This window comes from Sitophilus oryzae, unplaced genomic scaffold, assembly GCF_002938485.1.
Source record: "Sitophilus oryzae breed Bouriz unplaced genomic scaffold, Soryzae_2.0 scaffold_1899_pilon_pilon, whole genome shotgun sequence".
Classification (NCBI taxonomy): Eukaryota; Metazoa; Arthropoda; class Insecta; order Coleoptera; family Curculionidae; genus Sitophilus; species Sitophilus oryzae.
This window is the reverse complement of record NW_022146611.1, coordinates 271,124-283,588: the sequence shown is the minus strand read 5'-3', so window position 1 is coordinate 283,588 and position 12,465 is coordinate 271,124. Positions and strand designations below refer to the sequence as shown.

General features: G+C 32.3%; 2 protein-coding genes across 5 annotated transcripts in view; one reads left to right on the top strand and one right to left on the bottom strand.

Annotated features, from left to right (window-relative positions):
* The window catches only part of LOC115883421 (orexin receptor type 1-like), a 452,630-nt gene that overhangs the window by 204,188 nt on the left and 235,977 nt on the right, over positions 1–12,465 (top strand). The gene's annotated exons all lie outside the window — the stretch shown is intronic.
* The window catches only part of LOC115883413 (GRIP and coiled-coil domain-containing protein PFC0235w-like), a 32,697-nt gene that overhangs the window by 3,634 nt on the left and 16,598 nt on the right, over positions 1–12,465 (bottom strand). For all 4 annotated transcript variants that reach the window (XM_030901772.1, XM_030901770.1, XM_030901771.1 and 1 more), the window contains 5 exons: positions 8,384–10,288; positions 8,201–8,319; positions 7,773–8,017; positions 7,585–7,713; positions 7,380–7,529 (listed from right to left, as the gene is read on the bottom strand). In XM_030901772.1, coding sequence (XP_030757632.1) covers positions 7,380–7,529; positions 7,585–7,713; positions 7,773–8,017; positions 8,201–8,319; positions 8,384–10,288 — 2,548 coding nt within the window. The remainder of the gene's footprint in view (positions 1–7,379; positions 7,530–7,584; positions 7,714–7,772; positions 8,018–8,200; positions 8,320–8,383; positions 10,289–12,465) is intronic.

Here is a 12,465-nt window from a genome sequence, read left to right as displayed (position 1 = left end):
TCGCACTCAAATGTCAATATCATGTTTTATTGCCTTTGCTACCTGACTAAATTCGGTCGGCTGATTGGTATCCTATGTTGACGTTGATCATCTATTTCGCGCATGCCCTTGTAAATTTCGGAACCAAAGTGACGCTACTCGTTGATTTGTTATACTCTGGTTCGGTCATATCGCCAGCAGCGGCACCTCAAATAGACTGATGGTGGAGGAGAAGGTAGAGGGAAGACGATAACGTGGAAGGTCACCTAAGAGGTGGGTAGACCAAGTCAAAACCCTAGTGGGTCACAACCTCACCGAACCCTCACATATGGCGCAGTGTCGAACAACCTGGTCCGAGGAAGTGAGGAGAATCAACACATGTTGTCACCATACTCTCACACTCTCACGTAGGGTGAAACACTGAAGAGAGAGAAGACAGATGCCGACTTTGATGATTTTTAAGGAGTATGTAGCTAAATTATTTGACTTTCTAGTTTCTCTTTTTAAATTAAAAATTAAAGTTCCCATGTGTCAATTATACCAGGGCTAACAAAACGTTGATATTTTGGTGAAAATTTGAAACACCCTGTGGAATATAATGTCCATCCTTTCTCTATAGTTTGTTTTTTGGTTCATCTCAATAACTTTATTTTTGTTGGAGATTTTCGCTTTTGAAGAAGACACGTATTTTTTCGTAATTTTTACATTAAAAATTAAATAGGTACTTCAATAAATAACTACTTTGAAATGGAATTGGACAGGGCACATTGCAAGGCTAAACTATGACCGATGGACGAAGAAAATAATTGAATGGAGACCAAGATATGATGCATTTCTTGCATTGCCATCCTTCAACCAGATGGCACGACGACTTAAGCATGATTCACAGTACACCGGACCATGCCCGAGCCGGGCACGTTCCGTGAAGTAGACACCGAGCCACGTCCGATCCTTCTGTATATGCTACACCGAGTTGATAACGGGGTTTGTATTAGTTCCGAGTATATTAGAAAACACAGCCCCATAGACACACGAAGATTTAATACGAGCAATGCCAAAGTTCTCGCAATTGGAATTGGTACCAATTGCAGGTGATGAATAAAAAACAACACCTGCAGGTGAAACACCTGCTCAAAGGAAAAGATAAAGGATCTATCTTGTCATTGCATCCTTTCATTGTCCAGTTTTACGCATACCCTGTCGTCAAATACTGCTGTAAGATTCACTAATACTTCTACAGACATGATAAAAAGTGTACTTTGTTTATATCATGACTGCAGATTGCAGTCGGGGCACCAGGAAAAGTACATTCATGCTTTCCGCAACGTGGCGGGAACGTAGCGGATCCGAGAAAAAAATGTACGCCAACATTTCTGGGACGGGGCACGGACGAGTTCCGGCGAAGCTCGGATCGTGCTCGGCCTGGCATGAATATATATGTGTAAAGAACACTTGACAATGTTTGGCCGTGTCTTCACCGACGCACGGCTCGGACCCGTTCCGGTATAGCGTGAAACATCCTTTAAAGCGTATCCACAGTAACTGGATGCAAATAGCTCAAGATAGGGAGTTATGGAAGCAAACGAAGGAGGCCTACGTTCAGCAGTGAGCTTTAGTGGTTGGTTGATAATAATGATGATGACATTAAAAACATGGATTTGTTTTTGGTCCTAGTCAACAGACCTAGTAAGTTGTCGTCGCTTCTTATAGTCGTTCTTCTCACAGTCCGTTCATACAGGATTTACATGTACCGATATAGGATTTGCATGTACGTTCCTTAGGTGCAATTCATTATAAATTTGAAAAGCTGACAAACGGTGGTTTCTTGGCGATAAACTTACAATAAGTCAATCGATTTGGATTCGAAGTTCAATACGAAGGTTCCTGGAGGTCTAGCATATGAACTTGTCTCGAAGAAGCGACTACACTGTACTTCTCTCGTGCACACCTAAATATGTTAGCGATATAATTTTGATCTCTATCATCTTCAACAAAACAACTGTAGCGGATACAACTTCTAGACTTAAAAGCATCTCTGTTAGACTAACTGCCTAACAGCCAACAAACAATAAAAATATGATTTTTCAACAACAGTGACATTACAGAAATCATAAACATTATTTCATAGGTTTGTTGACTGGGATCAATAGCAAGAGCATGGTTTTAACGTAAAAATTACGAAAAAATGTTAGTGTCTTCTTCAAAAGCGCATATTTCCAAAAAAAAACATTGAGATGAACCAAAAAAACAAACTATCGAGATAAGGTGCACCTAGATGATAAATTGATTTTCAAATTCCTTGCTTTTTTAACATATTCCACTGTGTTCCAAACTTTCATCAAAATAACAACATTTTTTTGACATTTTACAGATGAGAATTTTCATTTTTAATTTAGAAAAAGCTACTGAAAAACTACTCATTACTCAAATAATTTAGCTACAAATTGCTTAAAAGATCATCAAAATCGGTCCATAGAAAACAATATACAGGGTGTTTCAAAAAACATGTACCATCTTTCTTGCAGAGATTCCTCACGTAAAAATAGGATTTATTTTTCATATCAGCATAGGTCCGATTCTGCTTTGTTTCGTAGCTACAGGGTGTTAGAATCTTAATATTTGTTCGATTTATTTTAATTTTCTTTCAAGTACTTTTAGCATCTCTAAATTTTGAGGGTAAAAGTTACTATAAATGCTACATATTTTAAAGCTAAAAAAGTGTCTACATATTAGTGATGTAAACTTTAGTTACACACTTTTATGGACTTGTAACTACTAGTTACTTTTGGTAATAGGACTCGTTACTTTGGACTCGTTACTTTAGTTACTCGTTACTTTGGTACTATCGTTACTTTATAATCGTTGTTTTGTGTACAGGTTGGAAGACTTGGACTTGACGTGGAACTTCGTTACTTATTGTGCCCGGCGATCTTCGTTGCATGCTCGGTTAAACATATAAGGGGTTTCTACTTTCTTCTTGCGTAAGGGCTTAATAGGATAATTTCAAAACCTACTCGGTATTCAAGTACTGAATAATATGTTTTTAATAATATGTATAAGAGTTTTATAATGATATGTTAAATAAAACTATGTACTATTAATAAAATTAAAAATAAAAGAAAACAAATCAAACAAAGAAAATATGTGTATAATAAATATAAAGTATTTTTTTTATATTTTCTCTCTCTCTCTCTCTCTCTTTATATTACATTAATAAATAGGCAAACATTAATGAGTAAAAATAAAAAAAATGTATATATTTTTGTTAAAATGTAAAAATATTAAAAAAAGTATATTCCTCTATGACGGATTTATCTCTTCAAAAAAGTCATTTGGATTAACGCAGCAGTGTTTACTAAAAATTACTATTTTTATTTTGTAGATTTTCTTACAGTGTAAGTAGCGAAATATCTATTCTCTTTTGAAGAAGAAAAATATTTGCTCTGCTTTTTCAGATGTTAAAATTTTTTGTAACTAACGTGAATCCATTTTTAATTAATATCTAAGACATGTTAATCTAAATAAACAATTCTATTCTATAAATAAAAAGCGACAACAAACGGCAAAGGGACAGACCGCCTCCGGGTCGGCATGAGCCAATCCGCATAATAATTGTAATAAAAATATCACACACTTGCCGTCCAAAACACCGGCCGGCGTCAAGTCAACACTTTAAACATAAACATATTGATAACAACTAGACCTACGTCATGTCGAAGTAAGGAATATTTAAGTATCGAGTTACGAGTCCTCGGTTCGTGCATTTCCAGGGATTACGATTACTGCCGGCGCAAACGTAACGAATTAGCTTACTAACGAGTAACGAGTCCTAAATTCAAATAGCAAGCGTTACTTCGAGTCCTCGTAAAGTAACCAGAGTTGTTAAACTACACGTAGTAATTAATAAACTACATTTACTACATGTCACAAGTAGTTTTTAAATGTCGAGTAGTAAATGTGTAGTTTATGTAACTAGTGTAGTTTTTTAAAATAACAGTGAAAAACAAATTTATAATTTGTGAATTTGTTCCTTATTATGTGATATTTTTGATACTTAGTAGTTAAAAATTAGAATTTATAGTTTATTTTGTGTTTACTGTTACTTTGTATTTCATAGAAAATACACTTTTATTAAAAAAATTGTATTTTTTTTTTCTGATGTTGTTTAACTTTAATATACTACCGTATAATATAATACCGTATGATCGAAAAAAAAACGGCGTCCAGTGGGCTTGGAAATGACGATCGATGACATTTGCCATATAACTTTACATATAAAATGACAGCGATCTTCATTTCATAGCCATCGTGGACGCCGTTTTTATTCGATCACACGGTATAACTTCATACTTCCATGATAAGAATTTGGCTTGATTTTTATTTAAAATCTAAATTGTTTGTTTTACTATATTTTTGTAGGTAGTTTTTGAAGGTAGTTTTTAAAATTTTAAAACGTAGTTAATACAAAAAACTACGCGTAGTTTTTGGCGTAGTTTTTTGCTTCATAAACTACTTAACAACCCTGAAAGTAACTGTTACTTTGTAACGATTACTTAGAATTCTTATATCACTACTACATATTCACCAGGGACGTGTATACTAAGGGCTGGCAAAGCTTAGTCTTGGGTCGATTTCCGTATGTAAGAAGAGTACAATGCGTTTTATAATGTACCGAACAAAGAGGGAACAGTAAACACGTTGCCAAACACATGAAATAAACCGAGAAACTGTACACATATTGTTAAAAGACGTGGAAGGGCAGATAGCAGATTTGTCGTAGTCGAGCGGCCGACCCAATCAGTACCTCCGTCAGTACTTAAAGTTCTAGGAAAAGGTGTACATTATGCGTTCAGCTTCACGATTTAATTATGTCTCATGATACTTAATTTGTTTATTTATTAACGATTCGTTGTAATTTTCCCTACAGCTTGAATTTTTTTAAGTGCAAGCTAGAAACACTTGCATTTTTGGTAAAAATAAGTGGAATTGAGTGGGTGGTCGATAGTGGTCGCACTATTAGAACTCTGAATTCAAAAATCGATATCTCGAAATCTATTAGAAATAATAGATTGTAGTTTTTTCAAGAACTTTGTTAATGTTTCTGCTGTATTTTCTTTGTAGACAGTATATGAAAATCTTCATCAATAAAAAAATTACACGATTGCTAAAAATTGCTATGCTCTAAAAGTAAATGGATGGATTGTTTACAATTTTTGAATGGAAAAAACAACCTTATCGAATTTTTCTTATGTAAACATATTGTAAAATATCCGATCTTGAAAATAAAAAAAAGTTTCAATATCTAAAGTCGTTCTTGAGTTATGGCCTGTTATGTGTTAAAAAGTTGAGTTTTTAAATTATCGCGATTACTGGCGTTTTCTCGTTATAAAAAAAATGACACCCGAACGATATCCTTATAATTCCATTACAGATGCTCAGAAACATGTCTAATGATTTTATCTAGTTATCTCTTTAAAAAAAAGTCTTTTAAAAATAAGCGGTTTGGGATCGTGATTTTACTTTACTTGATAGGGAATGGCGTATCGGCAACGCCGCAACCGCACCGTCGCGCGTCGCGTCGCGTCGGTCGGTCGCATTTCTCTCACTCAGACTTAATAAGGTTTGATGCCGACCCAAAAATAACAGTTGCCAGCACGTTATGGGTTATCATTGGAAGATTTTTCTAAAAAAAGCATGTACGCCACAGACTTTTTTTTTCTTGTTAGCGAAATAGTATAAGCAGTTTAATGCCGGTTAAAAGTTGTCTCTCTAGGTGCCCGGTGGCGTAGAGGTACAGGCTCTCGTCTACCAATCTCAAGGTGTGGGTCCGATTCCCACACCCGGCATTTCATCAGCCGACTATTTTTATTAAAATAAAAATAGTTTGGGTACCTAGGTCGACTCAGCCTTGAATGAGTACTTGGGATTCACAATCCTGAGGTAATAATAGGCGGTTGAAGCGTAGTGCTAGCCACATTACCTTCCTTGTATACCGAACGGCTCTAGTATAGCAAGCTGTACCTTGCTACTCCCAAGGCGTTAAACGCTATATACGGGAGCTATTATTATTATAAAAGTTGTCTCTTGATATTTTGTCAATTTCGGCCTCCTTGGTGAGATAACCCCAATTTTATTAATTTACATTGATCCAAGTCTAATAGCAACCTTTGAAAAAAAAATAATATTAACTTGCGATAGTTTTAAATAAGTATTAATTGATTCCTCATCAGAAAATATCAAAAAAGTTCCTATAAACATGGGTATAGATATTCATAGTTTTAGAGTTACAGGTTGTTAAAACTTTTTTAAATTAGTTTTTTTCTAATTACCTAATATACCATTATTTTTTTATTATAAATTGCTGTTGGGCTAATAGTAATAACAACTAATAGTAATAATATCGTATAATATATTATATATAACTAATATATAATAAATTAGTTAAAATATATAAATTTATTATTTTTATTTTTATGAATTGCGATTAATAAAATTGCATTTATCTCATCAAGCCGAATTCGACAAAATAGTAAGAGACAACTTTTAATTAGAATTAAACGGCCTACACAATTATCATATCAAATGAAAATCAGTGGCGCACAAGTTTTATTTTTGAAATATATTCCAGTTTTTGAACTTTGTTTGCCATATGCACGTCCTTAATGAATTTATCGACACTTTTTTAGAATTAAAATATGTAGCACTTAGATATAGTAACTTTTACTCTCAAAATTTAATTCGAATTACTAAAAGTAGGTACTTGGAAGAAAATTATAATAAATCGAAAGATTATTAAGACTTTAACACCCTGTAGCTACGAAACAAAGCAGAATCTGATCTATGTTAATATGAAAAGTAAATCTTATTTTTACGTGAGGAATCTTCCCCACGAGAGATGGCATATTTTTTTTGAAACACCCTGTATAAAACTTTAAAATACATTAAAATTTTAAGGTGCCCGTTTTTCGTGCCAGTGATTATATATTAGGGTAGCTAAATATTGGCCCAAATAATGGTTCATTCCTAGCTGACAAAATAAGGAGAAAATAAAGGTTTAAGTTTATGACTTATAAAAATTTCAATTTTCAAGTGGGAATAGACCCGTTAAATTAGTTCTAAGAATTCAATTTATTTAGTTTCCAGTGTCGATTTACGTTTTATGGGGAGTTGGTTTTAAAGGGATAATTAAAATTGTAAAATCTAAAACCACAGCATTATTTCAAAATAAAACACTAATTTACCAAAATACTTTTACTTTTGCACTGGACGCTCGTTTTGCAAAGCATGTTAGCTTCATCAGCAGATGATTAAAACTCCTTTTAACTATCTAGTGTTTTATTTTGCTGTTGTAACCCCAAATGTTCCAACCCCCAACTAGAACGGAATTGTTGTTAACTTACATTGCTACTTCATCTTGAACAGCGTTCTTCATTACTTCGTACTTTGCTTTTAATTTCTCAAACTGATCTTCAGCAGATTCTATGTTATATAACAGATTATCTTCGTTTTCCTTGTAAGCCTCAATTGTAGCTCTCGATTTTTGATATTTTCTAAAACACATACAAGTTCAACTTTTTTTTTTTTTTCACTAAAATAAATACTAACAAATATAAATCTGAAAATGCCATCTCTGTGCTTGTAAACAACCTATTTGACCGATGGCATTCTTCTCTCAACTTTGCCAACTCTATTGATTGTTTTTCAATTACATCTTCATAAATCTTTGAGATTTTTCTGTAATTAGATTGATAAGTGAAAAGTGAATTACATTGTTATTATTATAAAATATCTACCTGTATTCTTCAATTGGAGAGATTTCATTATTTTGATGGTCACCCATACTCTCAAATTTATTTTCTTTTTCGTCTTTTGGCAGAAATACTTGTGAAGGAACTAAACTCCTGTTAGTATCTTCTGACAAATTATCTTCTGAATTTGTACCGGATCCAGTTTGCATCATTTCTAAATCTTCAAAATCGCGTTGTATTAAAGAAGATTCGTTAAAGTTTGTTCTGTTGCCAGATAGTTTTGGAAATACCTAAAATTAATTATCTGGTTCTATACAATTCTTTGTGATGATAATTTTATTTCAATATGAGAAGGCGCAATATCAATGCCTTGTTATTTTTATACATGCACTTATAGACCAGTGTTAGATTACTCTGAGCTATGTTGCATTTTACAGATGAATATAGTGCATTCGAAAATTTTCTACTTATACCTCTGAAGATTTTTCTATAGTAGAATCTTCTTCAATTTGATCATCATTATTATCAATATTAATATCAGTTATGTTTTCTGTAATAATTTTGCTGTGAAAATTTGAAGATAGACTTGACCCTAAAACGTATATTTGTGAGTCATTAAATTAATAACATTTATGAAAAACATTATAGATACGCACCCAAATTTCTAATATCTTCAAAAGATTCATTTTCTTTATCTTGACCATCACTATCTTCATCTAATTTCAAATCTACAATCTCCTTTTCAAGTACTCTGTTTTCTTCAATACTTTTAATTTCTTTTACAATAAATTCATCTTCATTGAAATATTTTTTTTGATTGCTATTTGAAGCTAACATAGTGTCACTATTATTTGGTTTTTGTTCTGTATCAATGTCAAAAGTTTTAAACTTGTCATCTTTTTCTGATATATTGCTTAAAAAAATACTGTCATCTGTATTTTTATCAAAGTCAGAAATATTTTTTGATTCATTCTTACAATCTTCCCTTTGAATACTTGCCTCTGATTTTTCTTCTGAAGATACATTGTGTTCTTTGTCAATATCATTAACATCAGTTTTCTCAGCACATTTAGTTTCATACTTTTCTATAACATTATTTTCTGAATCTTTTTTGTTTTGAAAACTTACCTCCGAGGTGTTTTTTAAAGATACATGTTTTTCATTCACATCAGTTTTCTTAATTGCATAGTTTTCTTCAATACCGTGCTCACAATCCAATATATTTTGCAGATTTTCTTCAATACTCTCTTCTGCCTGTTTCTGTTGTCTTTCGAATTTGATATAATCTTCTTTATCTTTATTAAATATGCACATTTCTTCAATGTTTTTGTTCTCAAAATTTGCAATGTTTGAATCTATGCTACAATTTTGGAATTCCTGGACTAATGTTTTTGTATCTAGATCTTCACTGGCAACTGATGTGGTCTGAATTACTTCATCCGAAATTTTATTATTATGATTATCATTATTTTGCACACTTACTTTTATGGTTGGTATCAATGTGTTATTAAATGATGTTTCTTTTAATATACTTTCTAAAGTTATGTTTTTAGATATTGATAAATTGTTTAACAATGTACTTTGGTTAGCGGTTGATACTTGGACCTCTAATATTTTTGGAGTTTCAGTTTTACTTTGTATATTTTCCTCGTTGGCACAGGATCCACGAGGTTTTATATTCTTATCACTTTTGGGTAATTTATTTTCTGAGCATATAGACTCAATTTGTTCATCTGTAACATTCTTTATATTTTGGTCATTTTTAATTAAGCTGGACTCAGGTTCCTCTAAAATATCTCTCAAACTTAAATTTTTATTTTTTTCTATTAAATTCGCTTCTTCTGAGACTCTACGTACATTAGTACTGTCTTCTTCAAGATTACCACATATGCAATTAGAACTTATATTGCTGTTGGTTTTAGATAATTGTTTTATACTCTCTAAATCATCAATTTCTGACTTTTCATTTAGATAACATTTGTTATCAGCAAAATCTTCAAGTACTGTTTTAATATCTTTAATGTTTTGTTCAACATTTAAATCTTTTGGTGTTTCTTTTTCATAATTTTTTATAACTTCTTTCTTACAATTCGTATCTTTTTCATTTTCTCTACATTTAACAACAAGCATTGAATTCTGACTTGCATTATATTTATTTACATCAGTCTGGATTGTTTCATCATTGTTTAGTTGAGTTTCAATAATTTTATTTTTTAAAGAACTTGTTTCATTGGTTTCTTTGTTATTCATATCAGAAGTTGTTAGAACTACTTGACCATGACTATTTTCGTTCATTTTTATAGTATCATCATTCAACAAGGTTTTATTTTCTTTATCTGTACTTGTATAAGAATCAGCACTAGTATCAAGTTGATATTGTTGAATAGGATTTACAGTAGACGTATTAGCAACATTTTGTCCTTCTAAGAGATTTAATTTTAAATCATTATTTAATTCAGAAGACTCTAAACTATCAACTAAGGTGTCCTTAACATTTTCAAAGTCTTGATTAGTATTTTCAGATGCGTCTTCTATGTTAGGTTGGTTACAAATAAATTCGTCTAAAAACAACGGTAGTACATTACGTGTTCTTTTATCATTTATATTCAGGGTCGGACTGGCCATATAGTCAGGGTGGTGATTGCCAGCCGAGCACCAGCCTTCGCCCCCCCCCCCTCCCTCTCTTAGGACCTACATCTAAAATAGTTCATTATTTATTCTTAAATAGAAATGCAAGAGAAAAAAATTACGGTAATATTACTAATATAAAGTTATCCCAAAAACTTTTTTTTTAATTAACAATAGTCACATGTCAGTGCACATGTGCATTGCATTACGGGTTATTCCCTGATTTCGAACATTAACAACAAATCAATAAGGAAAAATTGTCTAAAATACGCAAAAAAATCCACCCGGGCCTCTCTTGACAATGCCATCCGGGCCCCTCTGGCCCAGTCCGACCTTGATTATATTATTTTAAAAAATATTATACCGGCTAATACACTGTATAACCATTTTTATAGAAAATATGCTGGCTGTACAGGGTGTCCCACTAAGAATAGCTCTCGGCTGTATCTCGGAAAGTATTAAGCCTAGTTCTCATGGAGCGGAAAATCGCGTTGCGGGAGCGGAATATCGCATTCTGTTGAAGAAAGTAAAATTGGCCGGTTCACATGAAGCAGGATTCCGGATGCGGATTTTTAGATAAATTTAGGGTATTTCAGATTATTTTCTAGTGATTTTTTTTTATTTCAGAACTTGAAAAGGGACAGTGACAAGACAAGTGTGTTTTTTTAAGTAAACAAAAATATTTGTAACTTGTATATTATTATATTAATTAATTTAAATTGTATGTAATTATGGATACTAATATTGCTAACAATTATAACTATGATCAATGGAGAAGGCAGTACATAGTTGGATTAATATTAATTTGTGAATGGCATAAAAACAAAAAGTCTTTACAAAAACATATAATAAAGAAAGAAGAATGTGGGTCAGAGATATTTTCTTAAAAAGGTCTGAGCAAGCAATCCCAACTCCAAAATCAAAATTCAAACTACCAAAACAATCAAAACCAAAACAAACAGCTTTCCTCCCAATTTGAGGTTAGGTTAAAAATTAAACGAAGAAAGAACATGATTAGACAAAGATAGACTATAAAAACTCGCTAAAAAGTTAAAAATAGTTTAACTTTTTGCGGATCCGCCGAAAGTTGAAATTTTCCCGCAGCGGGATAATTTAAAAAAAATTCGCGCTCGCAACGCGATTTTCCGCCCCATGAGAACTAGTCTTTAGTCGTAGAGTTTGAGGAAAAAAAATATTTATAACTAAAGAGAGCCCCCGTTTGTTAGATTCTGTTCATCCAGTCCGGAGATATTAATGTTTAAATAAAAACAAATCTAACCTTCCCCCACCACTTTTGTCAGATAGCGGAAAATGGTTCTAACCTCGGTTCTAACAAAAAATATGCAAAAATTAATGAAGATTATGAATCTATTATTTATAGTATCCGTTATCTAGGCAAAATTGTGTAAAAACTCCTTTTTTTTATTTTTAATAGCAGTTGCGCCCTCTAGTGGCCGCTCTAAAGACTTGAAAATTATTTCCAGCAATTTCTCATGCTCTCTTTAGTTATAAATATTTTTTTTTTCCGCAAGCTCTACGACTAATACTTTCCGAGATACAACCGAGAGCTATTCTTAGTGGGACACCCTGTAGTGTCAATACACACTAATTTTTATATTTGAGTTGCATTTTTTTAAATACTCGTACTATACATAAGTACCGGTGATAAGCGCCAATTTCTTAATTTTAAGATTTTACAATATATAGCAGGTCTAACTGGTCCCTATAAAATGTATAAATATTGCAGGGCAATAAGTTGTTAAATCCTATGTTATATACCTAAAAATAAAGAATACACGGAAAGAACTAGACCTGATAACCACCAGCCGTCCAGGGCTCTCCTGTAAAATTAGTAAAATGGTGATAATCATGGTTTTCCCCTGAAACCTTCATTTCATTGAGATTACTCTAAAAATATTACATTGCCATAACAGTTAAACAGTTAATGACTATATTTGCAGAGAACTAAAGTTTATACAACTTTTGTATAAGTAATTTTCTAAAAAAAATAGTATTTGCGGTTATTAATTAACATAAAGTGTAAAAAATACATAGACGTGTTTTTCTAACTTTCTGATCATTTCTATTTTATTTTTCTGTTTCACTGCTG